The following is a 26,466-nucleotide window of genomic DNA, read 5'->3' as shown; positions in this document are numbered from 1 at the left end:
TGATTCACATTAAGCATTGCCAGATACGGACAATTTTTGGTAACAATTTTTACTTTCACTCAGTGTAGCACCTATTTCCACAGTAACTATTTCCATTGGAAGTACAATGCAGTTATGGTGGGGCTGTGTACTCCAGTGTCTTTAAACACCCCTCCTGTAACTCTGGAGTGATTATTCTACATGGCTACCCATTAAGGTATAATAAATTAGTGGCAATTTCTTTTTTGAAAAACAGAATCCTGGTTGAAATTATGATGTATGGGCAAGTCCCCTACTCTACAGTAATTAAATTTCTCTGTCATGTTGTGCTTGGTGTGCGTCACACCAGGTATGGATGCTGACCATGAACCCAGACTTTCTTTTGATGACCAATGGCCCATTGCTCACAGACATGCTTCCAGCCTTCAGCAGCCAACCTGATCACACATTTCTGGCTTGCTGGCTATCTCAGGCCAACCAACAGATGAGTCATTTTGCTTATTCTTTATATTTAGGAGTAGGCTGAAACCTGGAGCAGTCCAGAAAGGCAGCTTGCTCTGTGTGTTTTGTTCTGTTCAGGCAGGCTCCATGCAGCTAGAAGCTGGATGGCTACAAATGCCATCCATCTTTCACAGAGACCAGAGGCACCTCTAGGAAGGAGCCCAGGCTGTTTTGTTCCCTGACATGGTTCAGGGATGTAAATTCTAGAGAAGATAGGCTCCATGTGGCTAGAGAAAACACTGGCAGCAGAGAAGTTGGCCCTTAGGCCTACTGGAAAATACAAAGTCTGCTTCCACTGGTACAAATTACTACTACTACATCAGTGTTGTCCCAGCAACCCTTTGGAATTTGAGTTTAGTCTTGAGAGGGCTCTCGCACTGCTGTTTAGAGACAGCCACGGTCTCTCATGGACCAGACACTTGATGTTACTAAGTAGAGCCCGTGTGAAGTTGGACAACTCTTCCACACATAAATCCTCTGCAAGGGTGGAGCACATTTAGTTTAGGAGCCAGCTCTTCTGGCAACAGCTGAGACCGCTCTGTCCATAGCAATGCCCAGCTGGCAGCAGCTGGGCAGTGGATGCCACCAGGGGACCACAAAGAGGCTGAAACCTGATGGGACATTTAGTCTTTTCATTGTCAAGGTGCATAAAAGACCAGGCTTTGCTTCTACTCTCACACTACCTCTCTGCAAAGAGTGGCTATGCCAAGGAAAATCACCTTTTCTTTTTTCTTTCAGGTCAGGAATCCATTAGTGCCCCTACTCACAGCTGTGTCACCACCTTGTATCATATCTAACACAGATACATTAGCTGTTGCTTTGCAAGGAGGAAAGGCAAACCAAGGCTGCCTAGCTCTAGCTGCTATTGTGCAAGTCTATATGCCCAGCACTGCTTTCTATCTGTGCCTGTACACAGCAGGGGTGTTGAACTGCTATGCAATGACACATACATCTTACTATACATCTTACTGGCACCTCTGTGCAGGTGTATGGGGCTTGTTGACAGCATAGCCTGGGGTGAGCACAGGAGGTTCAGCTTGACTGAAACTCCAGCATGGTTGGAGTTTCACCACAGGGGGGACTGCTCATTCTACTCTATTTCCTCCATTTCTGAGTAAAATATTATCAGAAAGAAAATTCCTATTTGATTGAAGAAAACAATTAATTAATTGACTGACAAATCCATTCTTCATTGCTGACATCCTCTACAGGATTTTCTTGACTATGCTAGGGTATTCTTTCAAGGGAGGAGAGAGAAAGGCAATAAACAGATACTAGGAAGGTAGTTCTACTATTTTCAAAAGCAACACGAAACATACTGAACTTTGGCTGAGCTCAATTTTGTGTCCCTTTCATTTGATAAAGGAATATGAAGTGCTTCTAACAACTCAATGCTTTTTCTTTTCCGTTAACAATGAGTGCTGGTATAGAGGCTATGGCCCTGCAGTCTTTACATAAAAGACTCCTTGACATCAGCACGTTTTCTTCATGCAGGAAGGACTCTACGGAGCTGGAGTTGGGACACTGTGTCTAACCTACAGAACAGCATAACCTGACCCTAGAGGAACCTTCCCTCTTTCTCTTTGAGATCTCACTGTCAAATTGTCCATAGGAACTGGCACATGCTTGATTGCAGTGCAGATGCTGAAAGCTACAATTTGGAAAAGGAGAGCAAATGTATTGCATGGCATGCAAGTATTTCAGAGAATGGGATCAATCAGCTGTTTGATTTTTTTTTTTTTTTTAGTCTCATCAGTAGCTCAGTTCATGAAAAAGAATGAAGGCAAGTAAATTGTCTTTTTGGCTATTAAAAGTCTGCTGCCAGGACATGAAAGCACTGCTCTTGTATGTAGGTCCCTGGCTTGTCTGCACCCTCCACAGGCCTTCTTAAAAGCTAATGTGGGTTGTCTTGAATCGTCCAGGCAGATGTGCTGACAAGGTTGGGTGTTTACACATCTCATTTTTGCAAAGTCCAAAGGAGCTCCCACATACCTAGGTAATGTCTCATCAAAAGGAAGAATTACTCAGTGTAATGACCTGAGACAATTCAAAATGAAGAAAAGTCTCTGCATAATGAAAACTGAATTAAGCATGAAATGCACATCACACGAGCCCTCTGATGCAATTTTTTTTGTGAGTTGAGGTATCTTCCTTTTCATGTTGTCATTAATACTGCAGAATAGTGCAGATAAAAAACAGAAAATTATTAAAAGGTGAGTAGTTGAATTCCTCCCTTATCCCCTTTTTTGTTGTTTCCAAATAGCACCATAAACTAACAGAAAAGGGATATCTCAGGCAATATATTCTTAAATGAAGGCACGTTTTGAGATGTCAGTCTTTACTCAGCTTCAGTTTTTAAAAAACTTACAAACAAGGCTTTCTGTGGCATGTGATGTAGAGTTAGCATGTATTTGAAAAAAAATTTTGCTTTAAATTAATGAGAGTGAGACATCCTATGCCTTTTCAGAGCACTTCCTAATTTTCCCAAGTATCTAGATAAAAAATCTGAAAACCTGGGAGTACATCCTCAAGTCACAAAATGAAATTTAGGTACTTTTGAAAATTTTGCATTCCTTCTGAGAAAAGAAGTTTTGGAAAATGAATGAGCCAGTGTGTGTTTAAAACCAGGAGAGAAATGAAATAACTGGAAAGTGCCTGTATTGCTTTTACTTGTAGTATAAAAATAGGCCCTTCCTGATTCTTGGTTTCATGATGATGTGAGCAAACAACTAGTACGAGACAGCTCCTTCCTTTTAGGGTTATAGTGCAGGAAGACAAAGCAGGAGGTAAGGGGAGGTAGAAGCAATGACTTGCCACAGAACATCTAACACATCTCTAAAGTACCTACCATTCCAGTATTTTTTCAGGTATTATCTGCCTCATAGAAATGTGACAAATCTTAATTAACTCTTCAAAGGCTTGCAATAATCTGCCAGCAAAAGAATCTATGCTATATATGTGCATAGTTTATAGTCATTTATACAAATATAGCTTGTCTGTTTATTTGTAATGTTGCTGTTTTAGTGGTAGTGCCTTAATGGAAGCTTTATTAGGGTTTTCTGTAACATAGCTCTTTTAAAGCAGAAAATTGTTACGCTTTTCAAGAATTATCCTACGTGCCAATTAACTTACTTTTTGAGATGAATCATTAGGTATCTAAGTGTCTCATAGTGAGCAGCAGGAAGTAACATCAACACTTCATGTATTGCTTCTAGTCGTTCATCAGGATTGGAGATTTCTGTAAAAACACCAAACAGGATTAATGTTAATAAAGCCTTTCGTTTGTAAACAGCAGTAATTCAGGAAGATGTTATTATTATGGAGTCCTTTACAAGCCATTGACTGTGCTTGCAGGGATAAACACTAAACTCCTAAGCAAGAAGCTTATCAGCAACTTCTGCAACCTCAAAAGAATGGCTGTACAAAGAAATCAGCAAAAAAGACCACCCAGTAGTCATCTCCATGGTCTGCAGCTCTAGCTACAGGTCGGTATAGGTACAGTACCTGAGCTTTGTTAAGTACCTCTTCATACACTGCCTGGAACCGACTTTTTAATAAAATCTCATGAACGATTACTTCTGTTAGCTGGCCAAACAAGATGGGACCATGGATAAAGCATATGCTTTAGAGACTGTTCTTGTTGCACACTGGACTATGCTAAATTTAGGTAGAGAGACTAACGTGACATGGAATTACATAAACAAAGTGAGATTGCTGAACATATTTAAGTATGTAGGTATCAGTGATGTGTGAGTATTCAGTGCTTACTCAAGACTTTTTGGCAATCTCTTTAAAAATATGAGTGAGATTTACATGTGTTTTACATGAAAAATACAGATTCCTAAGGTGTGATCTGAGTCAGAATTATATGTCTCCCAAGACTTTTCATAAAAATAACACCAGGAGCTTGAAATTTTAGAAAAGTAAGAATCTTTATGTCCTGCTTTTAAGGGATTTTTGTATTTTGTGATTTTGTATTTGTGATTTTGCTTCCCCTGAGCATGTTTTTTGTAAGACGAGTGGCAAGCAAGATTAAGTTTTCTGACTAAGGAGAAAGCTAAGAGTGCAAGAGAGAGGTGCCTGTGGCTGCCAGGGCAGCACAAGGCTGGTGGAGCTAGAAGTGGGGGAAACCAGCATGGTGATGCAGATGTCCTGCTTATTGGTATACTGTGTGCCATTTCAAAATCACGAAGGATATTTTTTAAAGAAGAAAGTGTGCTACTTTTTAGTTACCTCAGATCTTTACTTTTTTCACTAACCAGTCAGTATTTTTATACTCTTAGGTTTATTTTTTTTACCTGCATGAAGTTCCTTCTCCATTGACAATCAGGCAAAAGTTTCATGTAAAAGAAGCACGTGTCTGAGAAGCAACATACAGAACAATGCCCTTCTTTCCAATTTGTTGTCTGTCTTTTCCTTCAATGTGAACAGCGTTATGGATGGGAAATGCGATTAAAGAACAGTACCAATTACTATGCAATACTTACTTGCTGCCTCTATGAATTTGGAATAGGTGTCATAGGTGATCACGGGAATCGGTAAGTCTCTGAAATATAGCTTCAGCGCTCCAGTAATAATGTTTATGTCTGGATAAATACTGGCAGAAATATCAGCCTTGTCACCATCTAGAAGAGGAAGAAGAAATCTTTTTGAAAACAGTCTCATTCTGACTGAAGCAAGGCAAGGTTTCTAATTCAGATTTACCATGTCCAACCTGACAAGAAAAAAAACAACCTGAAAGCATTTGGAAGGCTTAAATGAGAATATATTGCTTATATTGCTACCAACTTCACAGTGGATGAATGAGAAATGGTGGTTTCCATATCATTTTCTAAATAATTTATTTGCTGACATCTTTTGGTGAGGCTTGTGGTTGCAAAGACAATATCTGCAGCATAGCATCTCACATATGATGTTTAATGTTGGATAAAAAAGGCATGTTAATAATACATTTGTTGAATTTGGCCAATTTGTTAAATGTTGAAATTAAGCTATAATAGCTTGTCTCGCTGTTGCATTTTGTATCCACAGAACAATGCACAGGAGTATAAATCCCTATTTTTATTTGCATTTGGGGAAACAGAGGCACGGAGAAATAACATAAATTTCCCATGTCCCCAGGAGACTAGTAGCAAAAATCAGAGCAAACATCCAAATCTTTCCAGTCTTGCACCAATCTATCTATGCTGATTACCTAGTCAGAAAGCCTTCTTATTTTCTGGATGCCTTCTAATGTCTTTGTACTTGAATTATTTATTTGTAGCAAAGATTTGAATTTAAATAGACATGCTATGGCATTTAGCTACACGATTTATTCTCAAACGTGGATTGCAATTTGTTAAATGAATATGGATAGTTGTAACGGATGAACAACTAAATAGATGAATTATGCAACTTTAATGACGTACTTCCCCCCCCCCCCAATACATTGTAACAGCTACCCAAAACTCCATTATGGACCTCTTTTAATCACAAGTTTAAAATTTCCAATTGCTGCTGGTCAGCAAAATGAGCAACACATGGCTCGCAATGACTGAAATTACAAGAACTACCAGCAAGGATGAATCAATATTATTTTCAAGTTCAAATGACTATGTCTGTTCTGTACTATCTAGTACCTTAACACCCATGTGCTTCCCCACTCTGAGAAATTTGGGTATCCTTCCCTCCCTGGAGGACGTGTGTCCATTCTCTTCTCTGTGCCTCTTCCTTGGTGGTCTTAAGCAGAAAGACGGGATAGGGCGGTGGTCAAGCAGGGACTGATGCTGTCTGTATTTAATCCCTAATTTCAGCTCAGGCTACTTCGAGATAAGTTAAACCTTTTAGCCTTTCAAGTGAGGATAACAGCACTTCCCTCACAGGAGGCAGTGAAGATAAGCCAGTAAAAACTTGGGACCACACGATGACTGGGGCCATGCAAGGTTAGGCTTGCTTGAGCAGTGGAAGTGAGTTCGCTTGTGTCTGCCAGGAGGTGCAAGAACAAGCTTGGACTGTTTACCACCGAGGCGCTGACACACTGAAAATCCATTGCCTTTCTTGTCTCACAGTAGCTGGTGCTTGTAGACATACCCTGATGTAGACAGATGAGGGGTTGTGCTTGATACACTGCTTCTAAGATGGTGATAAAGGCTTTCACAGTAGAATAAAGCAGTTTATATTGATTGTAGACATTTTATACAAACCTATGGCATTAATCTTGAAGGAATATGTCCTGTCCAATGTATGCACATAATTCTCATTAAGACTAATAGCCCTACATGTTCTCATCAAGAGGAGATTATATGCTTAAGTGTTTAAAACAAGCAGCCTTTCTTGATGTGGCTGAGCAGTCTGAATACATCCATCAGCATTTAATTTAATACAGCATCAATAACCCCTAGGAGAATGTTTACACTGCCCCAATCTTTTGTTTAATCCACACGCTTCAGGCCTGGTAGCATTAGTCCTATAAAGCTTTGTGTGGAGAGTCCTTTTTAACTGATGGACACCGAGCACTCAAAATGCTCCACTGGAAACAGATACTTTCAAGGAGATAGCAGCTGCATCTGGACAGATATAGCAAAGCAGAGGGTTGCATCTATTATCCAGGTCGCCGGTAGACTAAATGAAAGTGTTATTTATTTAGTACTTTTGCAAAGCAGCCCAGCATGCTTCCTTAAAGGGGCACTTCAGCTAGAGGTACTTCAAACCACATACATACTTCAAGCACACCTCTTATTTACCTGTTGCTCCAGGAAAAATGCGTTAATTCCTGAGTCAAAGATTTTTCTCTTCACTTCAAAGACAAACGTACATCCATTGGAAATGCACTGAAGATTTTTTTTTGAGATTTTTGCTAAGCATAACAATATGTCTGTTACAATAAACCTACACTTCTGCAGTGGGTATTTAGGGGAAGATGTATTTTCCTTTCCTTTAATAGATTTTGGATTGTCTTTCTTTTTCATTTTCAGCCACTGAAGGCCCGTTGGCAGGCTTATTTCTTATATTCACCAATTTCCTGGATTTGTATTTTTATTTAAACATACTTAAAATTCAAAGCACTACAAAAAGAAAATTCATCCATTTCAGGTAAAGTCATAACACCTATTTTACAGGAGTTCATCTACACCAACACGTTGTATGAACTACATGTATTTTATATGCATTATATGCACCTTCTGCATTACCACAGTTGTCTTTTTAACTCTTCAATACAGTAAATTTCCTCAGATTGTATTTATCACTTTCAGCATCATTGCAAAGACACTGCACATGATTGAATATATTAATACGTGCTTTTTTTTTTTTTTTAATTAAATATAGGATTACAAACATCCAGTTCATTTAAGCTTAATATACCTAATCATACCCAAAACCCATCATCCCCCTTTCCTTGTTACTTTGACTCTCAACATATTCTGCAGCATGGTGTTGAAGTCTGAACATTTCAAGACATTTTTTTTTTTTTTCTGTTCCTCTGAGGTTTCAGTTGACTTTGGATGCACAGAAATACATCATTAGTTTATTAAAGAAGGAAATGGAGTGAGTATTACATTCTCAAAGTCTCAGCTATGTCCTCTGAATATTGAATTACATTTCTAATTAAGTTCCTTTTTTTTTTTGATTTGGAATTTGACAGGTTTTCAGACACACTAGCAAAGGAGTTTGAATATGAGTTAGGATCCCTTTGAGTACTCATGTAATATTTAACAGCATAATATTTTTAGCAAGTGTATTGTACCAGCCAGTCATACAAACAAGTGGAAGGACAGAATGCATTTATGACAATGGCAGCTCTGTGGGTAAAGCACACAATGAGTGTTTTATTGCTGTCAGAGCGCCACAGCTCAACAATGCTCACAGAGAGCAACTGTTGTTGTACAGCACCAACATTCACAAGAATAAATCCACATTATTCCCCTCCCTCATTCTCATTATGAAAATCACTGAAATGGAACATTGTCGGTGCCTTGGAGAGCCCAACTCTCCCTTACAGCAGGGGTATTTACACCACTTTGGCTCTGTAAGGCAGCCTTTGCTTAGACAAGATATGGACCAACTTTTCCCAGTTTTAAAAATAACTCTCACAGCTTTACAGCCAAAAATAATATTCCATGGAATGCCATTCTCTTCCTGAGACGTTAACTTTCAAGCCTGACTTTGCTCTTCTGTTCTCACTGTAATTCTTTGGAAGCAACAAGCCAGTGTTTCTTTGACAAGGCTGGAACAATCAGTCATGGGGAGGACTGACTTATGTCTATTGTGCCCCCTCAGCTGCAAATGAAATCAACAGGAGAGGTGCCCTATGGCCGAGTCAGCCCTGTGTGCCCAGTCCATACATCATCCTGTCTTCCCTACCCCATGGCTTGATGAAGAGAAGTTGTGAAAACAGAGAGCTTCACGGCATTATTTGAACTACGCATCCCACATACTCAAATAGCAGGATTTCATTTTTTTTTCTTTCAAAACCACTTATTAAGAGCTGTATTTCCAGAGACGCAATAGCATACTAGAGCATTCAAGCTGGGTGCCCAGGGAGTGGCTCAGATACGAAGGAGAGGGGGAGGTCGGTGATCACAGTGTGCCACTCTGCAACAGCAGGCACCACGCAGTGCCATCCTTCCCATAAATTGCTCAACTTCCATTTTCAAGCTAGCTAAGATGTTTAGCCCTACTTTTATTAGAAGTTTCTTTCAGAGCCTTGCTTTCGGATGGTTAGAAAGTGGCCTCTAAATTGTCAAGCTAAATTTATTCATGGCCAGTGTGTAGCCCCTAGTATCATGCCTGGATTATCAGTTAGATTAAACTGCTTTCTTCTTTGGTTCATACCTCTGCTCTCAACTTCTGCTTTGACAGCTAGCTATTCCACGCTCTTTTAAAACACATTTACTTTCTGCTATGCAGTAAGCTCCAGGACAGGATGTCTGACATAGTGACATGGCCACAGGTACAGCTGCTCCTGTTGCAACACTTATCTTAAGTGCACTTATTAAGCAGAACTGACCAGGAATTTTCCATTTCCCATTTCAGACAAAAAAAATCCTTTTTTTTTTTTTTTTTTTTTTTTTTTTGCTACATGGGTGTTAATTTCTTGTAGTGAATGTGGAAACTACAGTTTTGTAAAACTCCCACAAATTTCACTTTCTGGATAGAAAATTAATTTTGAACAAAAACCTCCCAGGCACTCCTGGATGTGGGACTATCACAGCCTGCACCTGGCTCTCAGCTCCCTTCCCTCCCTGCTCTGACACATGCATAAGAGATTTGGGATATTCCATGCCCCTTGGATACTGCATTTCTCGCTGCTCTGGCTCTTAGGGTGACACAGGGGAAGAGGTGCAGAAGAAAGGCTAGGGTCTCATTCTCTCTAAACCTGGATCTGACAGGGAAAACAGCCCTGAGCTGTCAGGTTGAAAATCCTTTGCCAATTTAACCTTCTGTCAGCTGACAACACCTTCTAGCTGTGCAGCCCGCAAGTCAGTTAAAAAATCTATTTTTGTTTTCTTTTAATCCCTTTCTGAAAACAAACAAACAAACAAAAAACAACCCCAAAAATCAACAATAAAAATCCTTCTGCTTTCCATCTAATTTCAAGGAGAAAACATTATCAGAAGTGGAAGGGGAAGTTTTCAGCATCTGGTCTCAGCAACACTGTAGTCATGCATTATCACAGCAAGCATTTGTGCACTGTTCCACTGCTTTTAGCATTATTCATGGCAACATGACAATTCTCTTCTTTCTTATCCCTCTTCCTTTGTGAGATTGTTAAAACATAATGAAGACATAGTTTTTTATTAATTTATGGCCAGTGGTCTTCTCCACAGCTTGTGTATGCAAACTCAGTTCTTGCTTTCTCTGCTTCCATGTTTATCCATACTTTTTTCCTTTGGAAATCTGATACTGCCAGTGACTTTATTCTTCCTGTTTATAGATGCTGCCTTTTCCAGTAAATCACACTTTCTTCCTTGCTGCGGGTCGAAATCAAGTGCGGATTGCCACCAGATTATGACAGGAACATCAGCAACAATAACAGGATACTCCGTAAAACTGAGCTGACTCCCATGGTTAGAGCATTTACAAAGGAACTACATCAGCTGCAGTATGCAAGTCATCCTCAGACATAAATTTCTGTCTGCTTTCTTTAAACTCTTCCCTCCTTAACATGTACTTCTCTTCTCAAGCATCCAACACATTTTTGTATTGCTTTCTTAAAGGATGTTTGAGAATAACATGACAACAGTCACTGGAAATTCCCACTTACATAGCTGGACTTTTTGCCCGTGAAGTCTGCATGACAAACTGTCCGCAGACAAAGAAGTATTCAGGCACAGTAAGTGTGGTATGTGCCAGGCCCTGAGGTCACCCAGAGACCTTGTTGGCCCTGACCAGTCTCACCTGAAGCCTTCTCCTACGTCTCCTGCCCATCTCAGGCCCTGCCTGAGCAACAACATTCCTGTCTCACGGCCTGTGTCTGGCCATGCACCCCGATGAATCACGGACTGACTTCCTGGCCTGTGCCTGGACCTACCATGCCACCAGGCATGTGCCCAGTGAGGTGGACGTGGGGCGAAGCCTCTCACAGGCTGTGCAGGCACAGAAATGGCAATCACATGCACAGTGGTTGGGGTGCTTTCTGCAAGGCTGCATGAGGAATGAGCGCTCAGTTGCAGTTCCTGGTTCTTAAACCCATAAATGTTATCATGTTATAAAGCACCGAGTATGCTTAAGATAGGATCAAGAACTTTCCCCGGCACTACCTAGGCTCATGCTTGAACTTGGAGCCCAGGCTGTTCTGCTGGGTTGAGCAATCACCCAATCCCCTGAGCACTTAGCCTTCTGCCTACCTTTACTTACTGACTGTTCAGTTATTCTTTCCAACTATGAAATATAATTTCTTCTTATGAAAAGTACAACAGATTAATATAAGAAATCAGAAAAGACAGGCTGCTTTCCGTACTTCTGCTTTTGTAAGTCTCATTACCATGATACCCATATAAGTACAAAAGAACTGAAGAGTCCTAGATTTGAAAGGTTAGATAAAAATTGTACAGAATTTTAAAATGTACCTCGATCAAAGGCCATTTTCACATCTTCAATGTGCTCAGTGAAGCCTGAGACTCTATAGAGGCCCTCAGATTTCAATCCTGAAACAAAAAGTTCTTGGTTAACTTTGCTTCAATAACTAACAGGTTAAAAAGCAACAGGCTCATAAGCAACAAAGCAAGAACAATGGTATGTTGGATAAATGCAGCAAACTATTGTTATAACATGAAACTCTGGAGCATTTAAGGAATATTCAAGGTAATTTTAAATTGTTTTTACAGGATTAAAGATGAGTTTATATTTTCTGATTTTGTTGCACTCAGAAAATAACAGTAGATACACAGTAGGTAATATTGGAAGAAAATACTGCCATTTGTTAATGGTGAAGTATGTGCTATTATAATGATTTACATATTTTATGTGGGTGATTTTCCTGGATTTGTCTTTAATTAATAAAGCCTTAGAGGTTGTCTTTGCTATTACTGGTCGCTTAATGATAAATAGCAATGTACATAAGAGACTGCCTTTCCCTATGAGCACATTTGTTCCCAATGTTGCTGTCAGCCTTTACTTAGATATACATGTAGCTCATACAGGTGATGGATGCTGTTCTCCATGTTGGTACATCCCTTCTGCAGTTCTTTCATCACAAGAGACCTGCTTTATGCTCTCCGACCCTTACTCTAAGCCAACATAAAACAAAGAGCAGCCCAGCAGAGCAGGCACAGCTAACGACACAGAGTTACACTGATGTTATTTATTTTAATCCCAGAGCTTCTTATTGTGACTATGCAAAGTGCTAACCTACCTACGAGACCCGGTGTGCATTGTCTACTTAAGAATAAAATCAGTGTCTTAGTAGAAAAATTAAGTCCTACAGCAATTAGAGAGAGAAATTTAAACATGTTGAAAAAACAGAGAGTGGGCAGCAGATTTTCTCTTAATCAATAAATGTACAAGTAAGTGATTATATCTCAAATGCAATGTAGCTGACTGCTGTATCATCTCAGTAAAGCTCTTCTGTCTTAGTCCAAGCTATTGTTTGTGTTTGTCCCTGCAATGATGATATAATCCTTGTAGAGCTTTACAGAGCAGTGCAGGGGATTTACTTGTAAATCTTTGATTCATTTCAGGAGATGATGCGTGGCTTTGAAATCCCTTTGGCTACTATCAATGTGTTGCCATGCAGATTACTGTGATGCCATGAACTCAACATTATGAGATTTCTGTGCTAAACCTATGACTAACAAGGAAATTTGGCTTATTGGTCAGCACAATGAACACATTTGTTATCCAAAGCAAAAATATGTGATCATTACTGTCTGGCAGATGTGTTGGAGTAGAGATGGTACTTCTTCAATCTGGCATACCTCTCCATGTAGCAAAAGCCTGTCACAAACTGGAGTTTTGGCTGTGGCAGGCTATCTGAGCCACAGAATCCCTCAGTCAGTAGGTGAGTGTCATGCAAACGTTCCTATCCTGGGCAGTTTGCAAAACACCACAAAACGCCACAGTCTGTGACCTTGTTTGTCTGAGTCATTTCCAGCCACTTATGTGCTCTTGCCCACAATGTCCTCAAAGGTTATTAATAATGGGCCTGATTTAAACTGATTACTCTGAAATTAGAAGTGTCTGTAGGTATGTTAAAAGAAAATAATGAAAAAAGACACTTAAACATGAACTTAAAGTTCATTTTAAAGTTCACCCCTTTCAAAAGTGTAACATAATACCTGTTTTGACATGTTTTCAGAAAGCATTTCAGTAAATTGCATTATGAAATGTCATGATTTAATTTTACTAGCTGATGCAAAGCAATGTTATCACCTATGCTAAAAAAATCCTTCTCTCATCCTGTCCACAGTGTACACAAACATAATATTCTGTTCTATCTCAACATGTAAATTCAAGTCATCTTCATTTTATCGTGCCTGCTCTGTCCTGAAGCATACAAACCTCTTGCTTCAATCTCTCGGATGCATGAATCCACCACCATTGGCCTCTGGGTATTATGGGCTTTCACCAGTGTGGTCAGATCACAGCAGTAGACTCGCTTTATCCTCTTGAGGTCGGGCTGGCAGTCGTTGGGCACATACTTGGAGCACTGCTTATGGACATTCAGCCCACAGTCTGGAAACAAAGTTGGCCAGGATCATTACTTAATGATAATGCTAAGAGCTTTTGTCTATCAGTTAGGTTTCTTAGCACAAGTAAGGGGCATAACTTTCCCATCAGCTGGCAATAGAAAATATCAGATGTTTCCATGCCACCCTCTGCTGACTTTGCTGGCCTCTTGATGTACAACAGTGACAGGACTTGGTGCTGCAGAATTACCAAAGACAAGAAGGCTGAGTACAGAAATACCCTGTAAAAATCTTTTGGTGGGCAAACTGAACTCCAGCAGGGTTGCTAAAAAAAGCCGTAAAAGCTCCGAGTGTTCCTCACACCCTGACCTGTTAGGGACAGCCCCTGCCAAGTCTGGGTCAGGTCGCTGCTGGACACTCGGCTCTAGGTGTTGCAGCTGAAAGTGTGGGACTTTAACTTCTTTGTGTTTCAGTTTTGTCTTTTATAAAATTAGCACATTAATGACAGTGTCCTGCTGGCCAGCTTGTGGCTTAGCTACAGACTTAAGGCACAGCACTAAAACTCTGCAGCTCTGTGGGTGAGTGTGCCTCACCTCCTGTTCTGAATCCCTGCAGCTCTGCATTTTGGCTCGTTCTGCTCATCAGTTACAGCCAAACCACCATGGTCTTGTCACTTTGCTGGTGACTAAAGTGACCCCTCTGTTTAGTCTGTGCAACAGTTTGAGCATATAAAATGCTGTGAAAGGCATGGTGTAAACGAGAGTGATTCATATTGTTCTTGGTGTCTTATTCCAGAGTCAACAACTGGTTGCACTGGTGGGTTTCCATTAACTTAAGCATCTCTGCTTGATTTCCACAAATTGAATTTTCCAAATAGGTACAAATGTTCAGACAAATGAATTTATAAGCCTCAATAAAGCAAACACCACCACCGTGAGTTACATTATCTCACAGAAATGTGGTTCCTGTTTCAATGCTTTTGCAGTCACGCCTATCACCCAGTACCTTTTGGACTAACTCAAAATGCCTAGCATCATCACTAGTGAGTTGATTACTGTTTTTTCTTGTTGATTTACTGCCCAAGCTGTTCAAAATGTAAACGTGTTCCTACTACTTGCAACACATTTTAGTATTATTCTCAATAAAATGTTAATCGGTCAAAATCAGATAATCACTGCAAACATACCTACACATTTAATGTATCTGAGTTTTTGTGTCTTTCTTCATACAGTTGTTACTGCATATAATACATTATTGTGCAAAATCCAAAAGAATGTGAGCAGCTGCACTCAGGACCCTCCTCGTACTGTTCTCAGTGCTGTTCTCCAGGCATGTCAAGTTAAGTCCAAACACATCTGTCTACTTAGAGTTAAATGCTGATAATTTAATGAGGGAGAGTATTATGTTTCATACTGGATAAATAACCCTTTTCATAAGTTTAATATTTTATGCATGTGAACAAACGGCTCTATGTGTTAGTGATGGTCAGTTTTTGGACACTTGTGTTTATGATCAAACAGCATGAAAAGCAAACTGCTATTCATTTTCTTTCCTTTTAAAATGCCCATTCATATTCTTTCTGTTACCATCATTCATCTACAGGCAGAAAAGATATAGCAGGCACTGAAGACACACTTATTAAAACTTAGCATTTCTGAAAGGTATTTTGACCCTTCAAGCCACTTTGTAAATTTTGTGTAACAACCACTTCCTCCAGCCTTGAAAGGCAAAGGTCAAGGCAAGTTTGTTTGGTGCCAGTTTGAGTTCAGGAACACCCAGGGGTCAGAGCAGGGAGAGGTAAGGCAGAAACATATTATCGAATTGTTTGGGTTGGAAGGGACCTTAAAGATCACATTCACTTGAGATGTGGAAGGAATTGAAGGTTTGTAGAAAGAAACCCCATTTGCTATACACCAAATATAATTTAACTTGCTGAATTCAAAAGATCATGATGCAATTATTATTGCATTTTTGTGATATGATTATTTTTCATAAGAGAACAGATTTAAAATAATTTAGATGTTATTAAAATGCTAATGCAGTTATAGAGGCTTCAAAAAACAAATCCTTCTGGGAAAATGAAGGTCATGTTTTTTGCTTTCCGTTGAGGTGGGCTTTTTAAAGCTTGCAGCAACACGTGGTATTTTTATAGGAAACAAGTGACAGTTTTTTTGCAGACAAGGGTACTTTTTGACAATTGGTGGCAAAAAAAAGATAAGCTATGAAGTCTGGGTCCTGGCTGGCTCTGCCACTTCCAGTGCTTGTTTCTTAAGACATAAAAACATTCAGGTGAAAACTTAATGACACCATAAAGAACAATTCTTAATGTATGCACCAATGCACATGAATTACCAAGGCACTACTGAATGGATGTCAACTTCAGCAAAGGGCTGATGGATTCATTTCCAAACCAGCCAATGTGGTAAATCACACAGGGCAAAACTTCTAAATGCGGTGTTTCAAAAGCTAGGGTTAATCTTCCAAAGCACATGTAGGCTTTCTTCCAAGTACATTTCACATATTTGTGTAAAATCAGGCTGTCTGGTATACTAAGTGGGAGAGCTGTTGTCCCATTTCTGATAGTTCAGAAGGTGAGATGCTCTTTACCCACCCTATCAAAGACATGCCTTTTCTAACAAAAGATCTGGACTGTGGATGCTACATACATATTATTTCTGTTTAAAACCTGGTGCCTGTACTAGTCTGTGCTTTGTGGGACAAAGAATATGACAGGCAATGACACTGCTGTAATTGGCAACACAGGACTTCTTGGCACATTTTGCAAAGTGACCCCTACTCCTCCCTCTTGCAGGGCATGCAGTCTGGGGTGGGGTGGGATGGATGCCTGAGCACTTCATGAAAAAGACCGAAAGTGTTTGAGGGCTACCTGAACACCTCACTCCCTGAGCGATGAGACCCCACATGAAGTTGGCACAGTATTCACACCAGTGCGGACCTCGAAACGTGTGGACCTGCAATACAAACAGAGGGGGGAAAAAAGAAATGGGGTCACTGGGAGGCAGATGGTCTGACAGATGGAACAACTAAACTGGATAAACAACAGAAGACTCAGTAGGAGTAAATCGTTAGCACACAGTGCCCACATCTTTCCCAAGTCTAGATGAAATAAACCATGGGAACAGAAATTTGCTTTGATCTCAAAGTTTATCTTTCAATAGGCTTAACATAACAGAGAACTGGGCTGCGTACGGCATTAAAAACAAATAATTTTTGCTAGCTGACATTTTAGTTCTAGTAGAGGGGAAGAAACCAGGTTCACTAGTCAGAGGAGAAAAAAAGTAAAACTAATAATGAACTGTATAGTCAATGCTTCTATTTGACTAGGTCAAACCAAACAGGCACTTTTCTGAGATTCAAGCATTCTTCAAGAGATTATTTGAAAGAAAGGGAAATGAAGTAACAGAAAATCCCTATAAATGTGCTCAATTTTGATTTCCCACAAAGCCGTGTACCCACATATCTAGTGCAAAACTGATGCACTCAATTATTAAGCACACTGATGATGCCGTTACCTGTGCATCCGTGTGCAACAACACTGACCACAACTCAAGGTGACTGTTACAAACTTGCATTGGAGATGATAAGGAATGACTTGTGCACTCGTTCCAGGTGGTAGTTCAGTAAAGATCTGATTTTGCCCATTTGAGTCCATTGGTAATGTAAGCAAACTATACCCTTCCCCGCTGTAGTAGGTAAATTGGACTCACATAGGCAAAAGATGTCACAGGGCCCTTTCTTGGTACATTAAATGTCATTTTACTGCAGTCTGCACATCAGTAAATAAGAAGAAATAAAGTGACCTGGATACTGAGAGAACACACTGGCTCCTAAGCCATGTTTTACACACAACTGCTGCTTCCTCAACTGCATTTACAAAGGCTACAATGGAAAAGCTTTTTGTTTAAGATGTGTGCTCTGGTAAAGTAAGCATTTCACTTTCATTGAAAAGAAGAATAAATAGTGAGGCCTATGCCTGTGTGAATGGACATGGTACGAGCCAGTTCTGGCCAGAGACTTAATTGAGGTTAGCAAAACATAAATCATGCACGCTCAGGCTGCTGATGCTTCCTTTTCCTTCTGACGTGTTGGTGTTTACCGATGGGGCAGATTGCTGACAGGCCGCTTCCGCCCTTTGGGATGGGGAAAGTTGCTCTTGACTTTACTTCGTAGAGTAAGAAATAGCTGTTGTCCTTTTCAAATAAACTCTGTAAACTTTTAAGGCAAGCGTTTAGCTCGCTAATGTTTTAGCCCCATTTGGCTGCAGGATCACATGTAAACAAGTCTGTACTCTTGAGAGGGAAGATTAAGTACTGTGATTTTAGCATGGACCCCTCTTTCTCATTTAGTGATAAAAAATGTGACATTTTTACTTTAAAGAGCCACAAATTACTTCTGACCAATTACCCACAGTCAATTCTTCCTTCCTTTTGATAGGTCTGAAGGGTCTCAGCTAGAAAATCTGACTGGGTCAAATTTTCTAAAATATTGTTTCACCTCTCAGTAAAATGTTTATCTCTGGGAAACAATGCCTTGCAATAGAGTTTAAGATTTATCATATATACACATACACTTCTTGCTCGTTTAATATTTTATTTTAAATGGGGAGTACCATAAAATTTCAGGCAAGGCAGCACTTAACACCAGCTGATGCCCTGAGTTTCAGGCGTATGTTTTGTGTGACCTTCAGTTTATACAAAACTACAGACGAAATGAATTATGCCTCCATCTTTACCATTTTTAGACTGATAACCACATAATTAGTAGGTCTGCACCTGCATTTAATTGTGGGTGAGAATTGTCTGCTATGGGAAGACAGCTATCTGCCTCTTCTGCTTTGTGGTGGTTTACAAAGGCTAACCTTGCGAGAAGTGGCTGTAAAAGCTCACTCGCTATTTTAAAAACTGCACCATTTCCATTCTGCATGAAGTACATCTCAGTTGCTAGGATATTTGGGGCCTACTTGCTCACTTTACATAAAGCTTATTTCAGCTGATCTCGCTGTAACGTATTTAGAAAAATGGTAGCTGATTATTCCTTGATCTCTCCTGTCATTAATGGGAAATAGTCCTCAGTGCTCACTCAGAAGCACCTACCACTCCATCTGAGAAGTGCTGACCATGCACCCGGCCCTTGTTTTCTTCAGATTGGTGGTCCTCAAAGGGCTAGCTCTAATTTATGCAGTCACTTTAATTTTTCACGGCTCTGCATTTTTGCTCAAATGTAAAGTTCCCAACTGAAATACCCTGAGAAGAAACTAGTCTTGCTGATTTCTGGTCAGGCCGAAACAGGGAAATACTTGCTTCCTCCAACTGCAGAAAGGAGACCTTGAGAAGTTTCTAGATGAAGGTGCAAAAATCTCCTAAGATACAAGGAACTTTTTGAAGTCTTTTATTGTCTTGTTGTTAATTTTTACCAAAATAGTGAAGGAAGTCTGCCCTTCCGAACACAACACTTGAACTCAGCTCAAAGCATACAGCACTTTCAAGTGGTAAATGGGAATTTTGCCTGCAAGACTGATCTGATCTCTGTTTTAAACAAGGAGAGGTAACAGCAGGTCTCAGAGTTTTCAGATGGGTTTTTAGGTTTTGCTCCATCCTTTGTAATTGCATCATTACAAATCTACTGGGCTTAGATTTTTGAAAAAATGATCAAGATTTATTTATTGTCCCCATCCCGTTCTGCCCAGAGTTCTCTGTGTATATATGACATAGCTTTGGGCTCATTTTGTTATAGTCTACAAACAATTCCAACTGATAACAATAATTTACAGGGAAGTATTTATTCATATAAGCCAAATGTGGGACATTTCAGACTATACACCATACTTGTATTGTTCCATCTTTTTATTTATTTTCTTTCCACGTTGACTAACTCCTTCTAACTTCTTCACTCTGTTTCATTTCCACCTCAATGCCATTCAACAAAAAGTTGTTTCTTACATTCACCCTCTTTTCTCTGCTGGCCACCCTTGGGTTGTCAACCAGTATTCCCCTGTGTGTCAGTTACTATTGCCTTCCTCTGCTCCCACTTTCATCCTTCAGTCCTCCGGTGTCCCTGTTTCCAAATGGAAGAGCTCCCCCCATGGGCACAATCTATGTCAGTAAGTCTGAGTCTGTGCCTGGAGTTTTACATGAGCTGTCTTCACAGAGGGAGAAACTAAGACCAAAGTGAAGGAGTTCCAGTGCAGTGACAAGACAAAATGATCCCTTCAGAAATATTACACAAACAAACTAAAAATCGCCTTGGGTTGAAATGCATGTTTTAATAGGAATTATATGGTGCTGCTTCTGAGATGACTTAGTTGTTTAATTGACCGTGCTTGATGACTTTTCTATTTGCGGCCAAAGAAAATGAGAGATTTCCTCAGACTTTCACCTGAGTACATGTGGATTTGTATTTTCCTGCGGACTCCTGCTGATCCAGGGCTGCTTGCAGGGAAGACAAGCTGGCTCCACTGTTATTTTTGTTCAAATACACACACAATCTTCATGATGCCTGTAAAAATGCCTCCCACAAATGCTTTTGTGTCCCAGAAGCAGTGTTTGTCTGCAGTGATTAATGCAAGGGGAAATGTATCCCAGAGCCTCCTTTCTCCCAGCAGAGCTTCTGACTTGCAAGTAATCAGCTGCCTTTACTCTCCAGTAGCAAATCCTGTTGTGGGGTTTGCCCAAGCTATTGTGGCAAACAGGAGCAATATTTGGGTAAAAGCATATTATTCGGTTATATTTGTTCACTTAAAGCAGCACCAAGGCCCTGTCACGAACTCCTAACCTAGAACAAAACAGGTTGAGCATCTCCACACTCCATGCTGCTGCCCTTGGGCACGAGCCTGACACTGTCACGAACTGGTGGGTAAAGCACAAGCCAAAGTCTGCTGGATCCAAATCCTGCCGAAATGCAAGATGACTTTGCAATTCAGCTAGGCTGAAACCCACGTAGTTACAGAAATACCTCTGTGTTTTTCTGAACAGGGCTTCAGAGATTTATTCTCCTTCCTGAATTACGGTATGTCTACACTGGCTTATGCAAAGTTGTCCCGCCAGACAGACGCCAGCTCCAAATCTAAACCCATGTGACTGTGTTGTGTGCTCAGGATGAACCTAGGTTAACAAATCAGACTCAATCTTAAATCTTTTTTTGTGTGTTTGTTTTCCCTGAAATTTGGAAGAGAGTCTGAATAAGGACGCAGGGATGCTTTGGCATAACTTGGTGCCCTCACTCTCCAAACTCCAGTGGTCCTTTTTTAAATTTCTATATTGATTTGGAAAGGCTGGAGGGAGATCCTAGTTGATCTTTTAAGAACTTTGCTGGCAGATCAACAAAAGTCTCATCAGTTTCACTACAATTGTGCCCATCTTTAAGATTTTTCAGGAAGAGAACTAAAAAGCTTCTGTTTGTTCATGAAGAACAGTCTATGACAAGATTCTGATGAACACTGTGACATGTCACCTTTGTCCCTATGAACTGAATGATACAATGCATGTCAGTATTCACCTAAAAACCCAGAAGACAACTCTTTGAATGTCTGAAAAATAGCATTCTCCTACTGAAAAATCCCAGACTGTCATAGCTTGAATGCTGTCAGAAGTCATTAAGAATTTTGCTCCAAAACCCATAAAGCCATTCTTTCTCTTTTAAATAATTTCTTAACATATTTCATAATTAATTTCAGACTGTACTAAAGATAGACTTGAATTTAGCTGTTGTTTAAATCCAAATACTCTACTCTAAGCATTCTATCCACTTTTGTTGAGCAGCTAGACATGTTTTAATATGCTCCTTTAGAAAACTAACTACATTTTCATAGTGAAGATATTTGTTCATTAAGTAAATGTTACACTTTTGACTAACCTTTCCTTATGGACAACATAGTTTTTTAATATTTCTTTCATAAGTATTTTATTTCCTTTACTAGAATAAAACGATTTTCTGCTGTCAGGCTTTTAAATAGATACATATTTTAATCATGTGATTTTCCAGTTAAAACTATGACTCTTTTGAAACAGAAAGGAACAGAGGCTGTACAACAGCTAGATTGTGCAAACGCAAAGTTAACTGGGCACATTTCCAATTATAAATCAAAGCCAAAACAAGGGGAATTTTGAAGAGGAAAGAATGCATGGGTCAAAGTGGAAAAAAGTCTCAGTCATGAGAAAATATTTTCTTGTTAAACTAAAATAGTTTTGATATTAAAATGATAATGAGGGCAAAACCCAGAAAGAATGAAAGATGTTTTAATCAAGCAAGAAAACACAGCATACTTCCCCTATATCCTTCAGTGCTGATCAGTGAGATAAATATTGATTGTTCTGCACACAGGGTCAAGGAGGAGGAATGAGAAGAGGGATGCTATTATTTGCTTTGCTCACTAATATTAAATTATTGATCTACCAACTGCAGCAGAAGCATTGTAGAGGAGAGCAATGCCTTCATGGAAGAATATATAGAAAAAACAGAAGTAAACCTTTTTTTACTAAACCACAAAATCAGTGAAATCATTTTCATCAGTGCTTCTCCTTTTTTTTTCACACGCCAGAGATGAATATCAGAAAATTCTCTGCTAATGAGCTGAAATACTCTGACAGTGACCCAGATCAGCATCTTCAAGGAGTATTAAGCAAACTGAGTTTTCAAAGCTGAGATGCTTTCCTTTCTTGTCATGTTACCGCCTCTTATTCCCTCTGTATCCACCCTGATAACCATCAAATCGCAAATTGACAAGATTAGGTACGGTAACTGGCTGGCAAACTCTGGAACGAGCACTGTCCTTTTGGCAACACATTTAAGCCCAAGGTGCCTGAAAGGTCCATTTCCAAAGCTGAGTCACTTCCCTTATTCAGCATGCCAGACACAGCACTTGGAAAAAAAAACTAAAAATCTGATTTTGCATGCATAAGACAGCAATAAAATGATCCAGTTAAACATCCCTGGGCTTGTCCAGCTATTTGCTTTAGTTTGACAAGCAAGTATAAGCTTAGGTCCTATGGCTTGGGGGGGCTCTTAAGAGCATTTCTATAGCATATGGTGCTGGAACAAAAGCTAGGAGACAAAACTACCACTGCACTCTGCCGTATTGTTGGTGAGCACCAGAGCGCTCTCAACTTCTTGAAAGCAGAAAGGGTACAAAATGTTTGCTGTGGCTATGCTGGTGCTAGTGGCTTCTGATAATAGCTGGATTTTGAAAAGGGGCCTTTTTAATCGAGTAAAAATGGATACACTTTAAGGTAAAGACAATTACTACAGAGTACCTTGTTTTTTCTGAACAACAGCAAAAAAGAACTGAATCTGGGCAAAAAGAACTAAAATACCAATTAAGTAGTCTAGCAAGTAGCAAAAACATTATTTGGATTAAGTATTTATGTGGAGACATATTAGGAATGCAGTCAGTGGAACTTAAAGTAGAAACAATTTTTTTTTTCAACAGTTATTCTCAGAACTAGTACGAATGGGTGCCTGCAAATCCACAGTTGCAGCAAAAAATAAAACACAAGGCATTGAAACATAACTTTTCAGCCGAAAATAATAGGAAGTCACGCTTACCTTAAAATTGTGTGCTTTTTCATAGTTGAAATGGTTGTCATTTTGAGTTAAGGCTGCTCTCCTGACCAAGGAGGTGATCTGCGAATAGGCAAAGAGTTTCAGAGGTTGCCACAGAAGTGCCCCCTTGACTCCCACCTTCACCCCCAGGGCCACAGCCAGGAGCTCTTGGCGCTTCCTTCCTCGCTTCGACTTGTGAACAACGGCGCAGCTTTTCTCATTTTCCAGCCACAGATCCTCCGAGAACATCGTGCTCGGGTCCCAGATCTTTTCCCTGTCTTCCCTGGTGCCTGGCAGGCTCGCTGCCGTCAGTACAGCACAGTTTGTCCAACTGCTTCTGATGTTAGACAGCAGATTTGAAGCAGCTGCAGCCCATTCTGCCGAGACCTCTGGCATGTGACTCGAATGGGCCGGCTTGTGGGACGGAAGGAGCTTCTGCATCTGAATAAGTAACGGCCTGTGCCGTGCTATTTCTGAAGGCAGATGTGCGTCTGAAACAATAGCTCGAATTCATGCACCGAGCCCCCCCTTCCCTCCCTCCCTCCTCAGGCAGTGGGATCCAGAGAGGTGCTGCCGAAATACCGGCCAGGGGCACGGCTTTATGGCTTCACGCCCAAACGCCTTCCAAGGGGAAGATCGCTGCTGCTCTGCAGCCTGTTGGAAATGAACAAACAAACAAAAAAGCCCCGGAGAAGCCCACACAACTGAATCCGATGCTGCATCCAATTACACTCGGAGATTTATAAGCCAGCAGCCTGCATGCCAGCAGATTAAGCCCTTAAAACCATGATGATTGTTTAATCTTACGGGGCTAAAAATCTCTCCTTTCTTTCATATCCTCTACAAGGGGGAAATCCAGCACTTTGATGTCATGTTTTAAATCAGAATATTTTGTGAGAGCGTGCTTAGTAGTATGGAGCGATATCACTGTCAGAGAAAGTTGGAAATTCAGCTGGGGGGGATACAGGCTAGGAAGCCCTGAAACCTCATGCGGTGTTTAAGTGTGGACAGGCAAATTCAGGCAGCTGTAGGAAGTCCATGGACACAACCCTGTTTGCAGAACAGTACCTGCAAGGTAGAAAGAGCTGTTGTCCTTCACTTTGCTTGCATACATATATAGACTGGGGAGGGGAAGGGACTTTACAGCTCTGTGACAGCAGAGATCTGAAGCCTAACCAGCCTGTACTACAGTTTGCAGTGCTACTTTAGGCACCTTAGTTCTTTACAGGTAGGTACATCCCCTCCCCAGGACACAGAAGACATGTGACATCAAGCATCCCCTGGGCAGCAATTTCAGCCCTTCCTTTCCCTCCCTCCATCTCCTCTCTCCTGCTCCTTTAGTGAACATGCCCACCCTCCAACCATGAGAGAAGGACAACATTTAAGGGAAGATGTAATTCTCTGAGGTGTGTCTAATGTTTGATATGCTGAGGCAGAGCAAACCAGGGTTTGCCAGTGCTCCTGGGAAAACTGCTTCCCTGAGCTAGAGACACTAAAGACCACATCAACCTTTTACAGTCTGCCTCACTTCAACCTACCCAGAATACACGTGAAATTAAAGTGTTTAATTTACTCATGTTAACTTGTGAAGTTGAACTTGCGTCTTTTTTTTTTTTTTCTTTTTTCTTTTTTTTCAGTCTGCTTTTACCTCAGGCTGAAAAGTCGGAAGGTTCATCTAATTCACTAAAACCTCCACACTATAGATTGCCTGCTCTTAGAAAGGATGATTTCTTGATTTGAAAGCCCATGGGGACAGATGGTCGGCTGTTGGTAACATCAGGCTGTGCAATTTCATATAGTGCCCTACTTAGGGTTTTCAAGAAGTTCTGCAACCAGCAAAATCAGATTTTCAGCTACAAAATGATACACCTATTTCTACGTACAACATAATTCCTTTCTTTGCTGGGTAACTTATAGCACTCCTTTTTATGAGCTATCATATTGCAAAGCTTCTGCTGCCCTATAGGCAGGATTTCCAGACAGCCTTGCTACTCCTGGAGCAGTTGCTGCTTGCCCAGCCTTTCCCCAGCACATGGCACTGTTATCTGACCACCAGCGACAAGCAGCAGTGATGTATGTATTAATATTGCTCTGCCTGGAGGAAATCCCTGCTGTTCTTCCATATGTCCTCCCGCTAGTAAGTTCTGATTTCTGCCAGCTCAGGACCTTTATCTGCTTTCTAGCAGATGAAGACAGACTATTCTCCCCCAGATCCCTTTCAGTGTACTTCCAGACATGAAGAGCTCTGGTTTGAGGGACATCCTGACAACCCCTCGTACCCAGAGGTAATGGCTTCAATAAGGGTTATCAGGAAAGAAACTTCAGAGCAGCTTGAAGTTCTCATCACACCACTGTTTCTGTTCTCAGTACCATTTTAAATGTGTTTATGTTCATCTGTAAAAAAGAAAAGCCAACTAGCTCTGAGTTTCCAGACACCTCTGGAGCTACAGCACCTAAATCCCCAAAAATATATTAGTGACTTTTGCTCTGACTTCCAGGATAACAGATCCAAAGTCACAGAGAGGTCAGTTGCCTAATGATGCTCTAATATTTGTATTTATGTCACTGGACTGATAAAAATCCCATTATATAACCAATATTTTTTACATAACATTGCAGATTGGATACTCAAGCATCAGGCTTACGATGATACGTCTTAGAATTACACTATTTTTGGAATATCAGAGTGTCATCTTAGGATCAAACACGCAGTACTGTATTTAATGGAAACTCTGACTGTTTGCATAGAAGCATTAAACTTAATTGACTTGGAGGCGGAAAACAGCCAAACTAGTTCACATGACTAAGGCAGATGAGTATTTACTGTTTATCATGTGTGATTTTTTTATTTTTTTTTTATCCACTAGGTTACTTTATCTGCCCTGTTTGGGCCCTGTTTCGATGGTTTAATGGGATCCCTTGCAAACACAGGATGTGTACAGAAGGCCGACCATGAGTGCATCCTCTTAAGAAGCTTAGTCATACAAAGCCCGACCAGGTTGGGTGTCTAAAATGGTGCTGTGAAACTGAGATGAGCTGGAATGCAATACAACCCCTTCCTCTCTAAATCAAAATCAAACCGCAGTAACACCAAATTCTCACCAGCAACCAGTTCTAAGGCACTGATACCCTAGGCCAGCCCCAGTAACTGAACCGGTTTCTTTTATCAATTTTTTTTTCTTAATACAAAATTTACTCCACAGAATATGGTGTCAGCTCATTTAAAGCGTATCTCTTGATCAAGTTAACAAGTCAGCCTGCAGCTAAGGAAGAGAATGCCAGTGGCTAAAAATATTATTGCTGGTTGTGACCAAATGTCTGA

The 26,466-nt window shown here is 40.4% G+C and overlaps 1 protein-coding gene across 1 annotated transcript in view; it reads right to left on the bottom strand.

Moving 5' to 3' along the window:
• The window catches only part of CHN2 (chimerin 2), a 163,254-nt gene that overhangs the window by 1,914 nt on the left and 134,874 nt on the right, over positions 1-26,466 (bottom strand). Inside the window, exons 7-12 of the mRNA XM_084282987.1 lie at positions 23,148-23,225; positions 16,474-16,558; positions 13,459-13,632; positions 11,529-11,606; positions 4,968-5,105; positions 3,613-3,718 (exon numbers count right to left, since the gene is read on the bottom strand). Coding sequence (XP_084139113.1) covers positions 3,613-3,718; positions 4,968-5,105; positions 11,529-11,606; positions 13,459-13,632; positions 16,474-16,558; positions 23,148-23,225 — 659 coding nt within the window. The remainder of the gene's footprint in view (positions 1-3,612; positions 3,719-4,967; positions 5,106-11,528; positions 11,607-13,458; positions 13,633-16,473; positions 16,559-23,147; positions 23,226-26,466) is intronic.

This window comes from Netta rufina, assembly GCF_964035555.1.
Source record: "Netta rufina genome assembly, chromosome: 2".
Taxonomy (NCBI): Eukaryota; Metazoa; Chordata; class Aves; order Anseriformes; family Anatidae; genus Netta; species Netta rufina.
The sequence above is the reverse complement of the archived record's forward strand: the minus strand, read 5'-3'. Positions and strand labels throughout refer to the sequence as shown.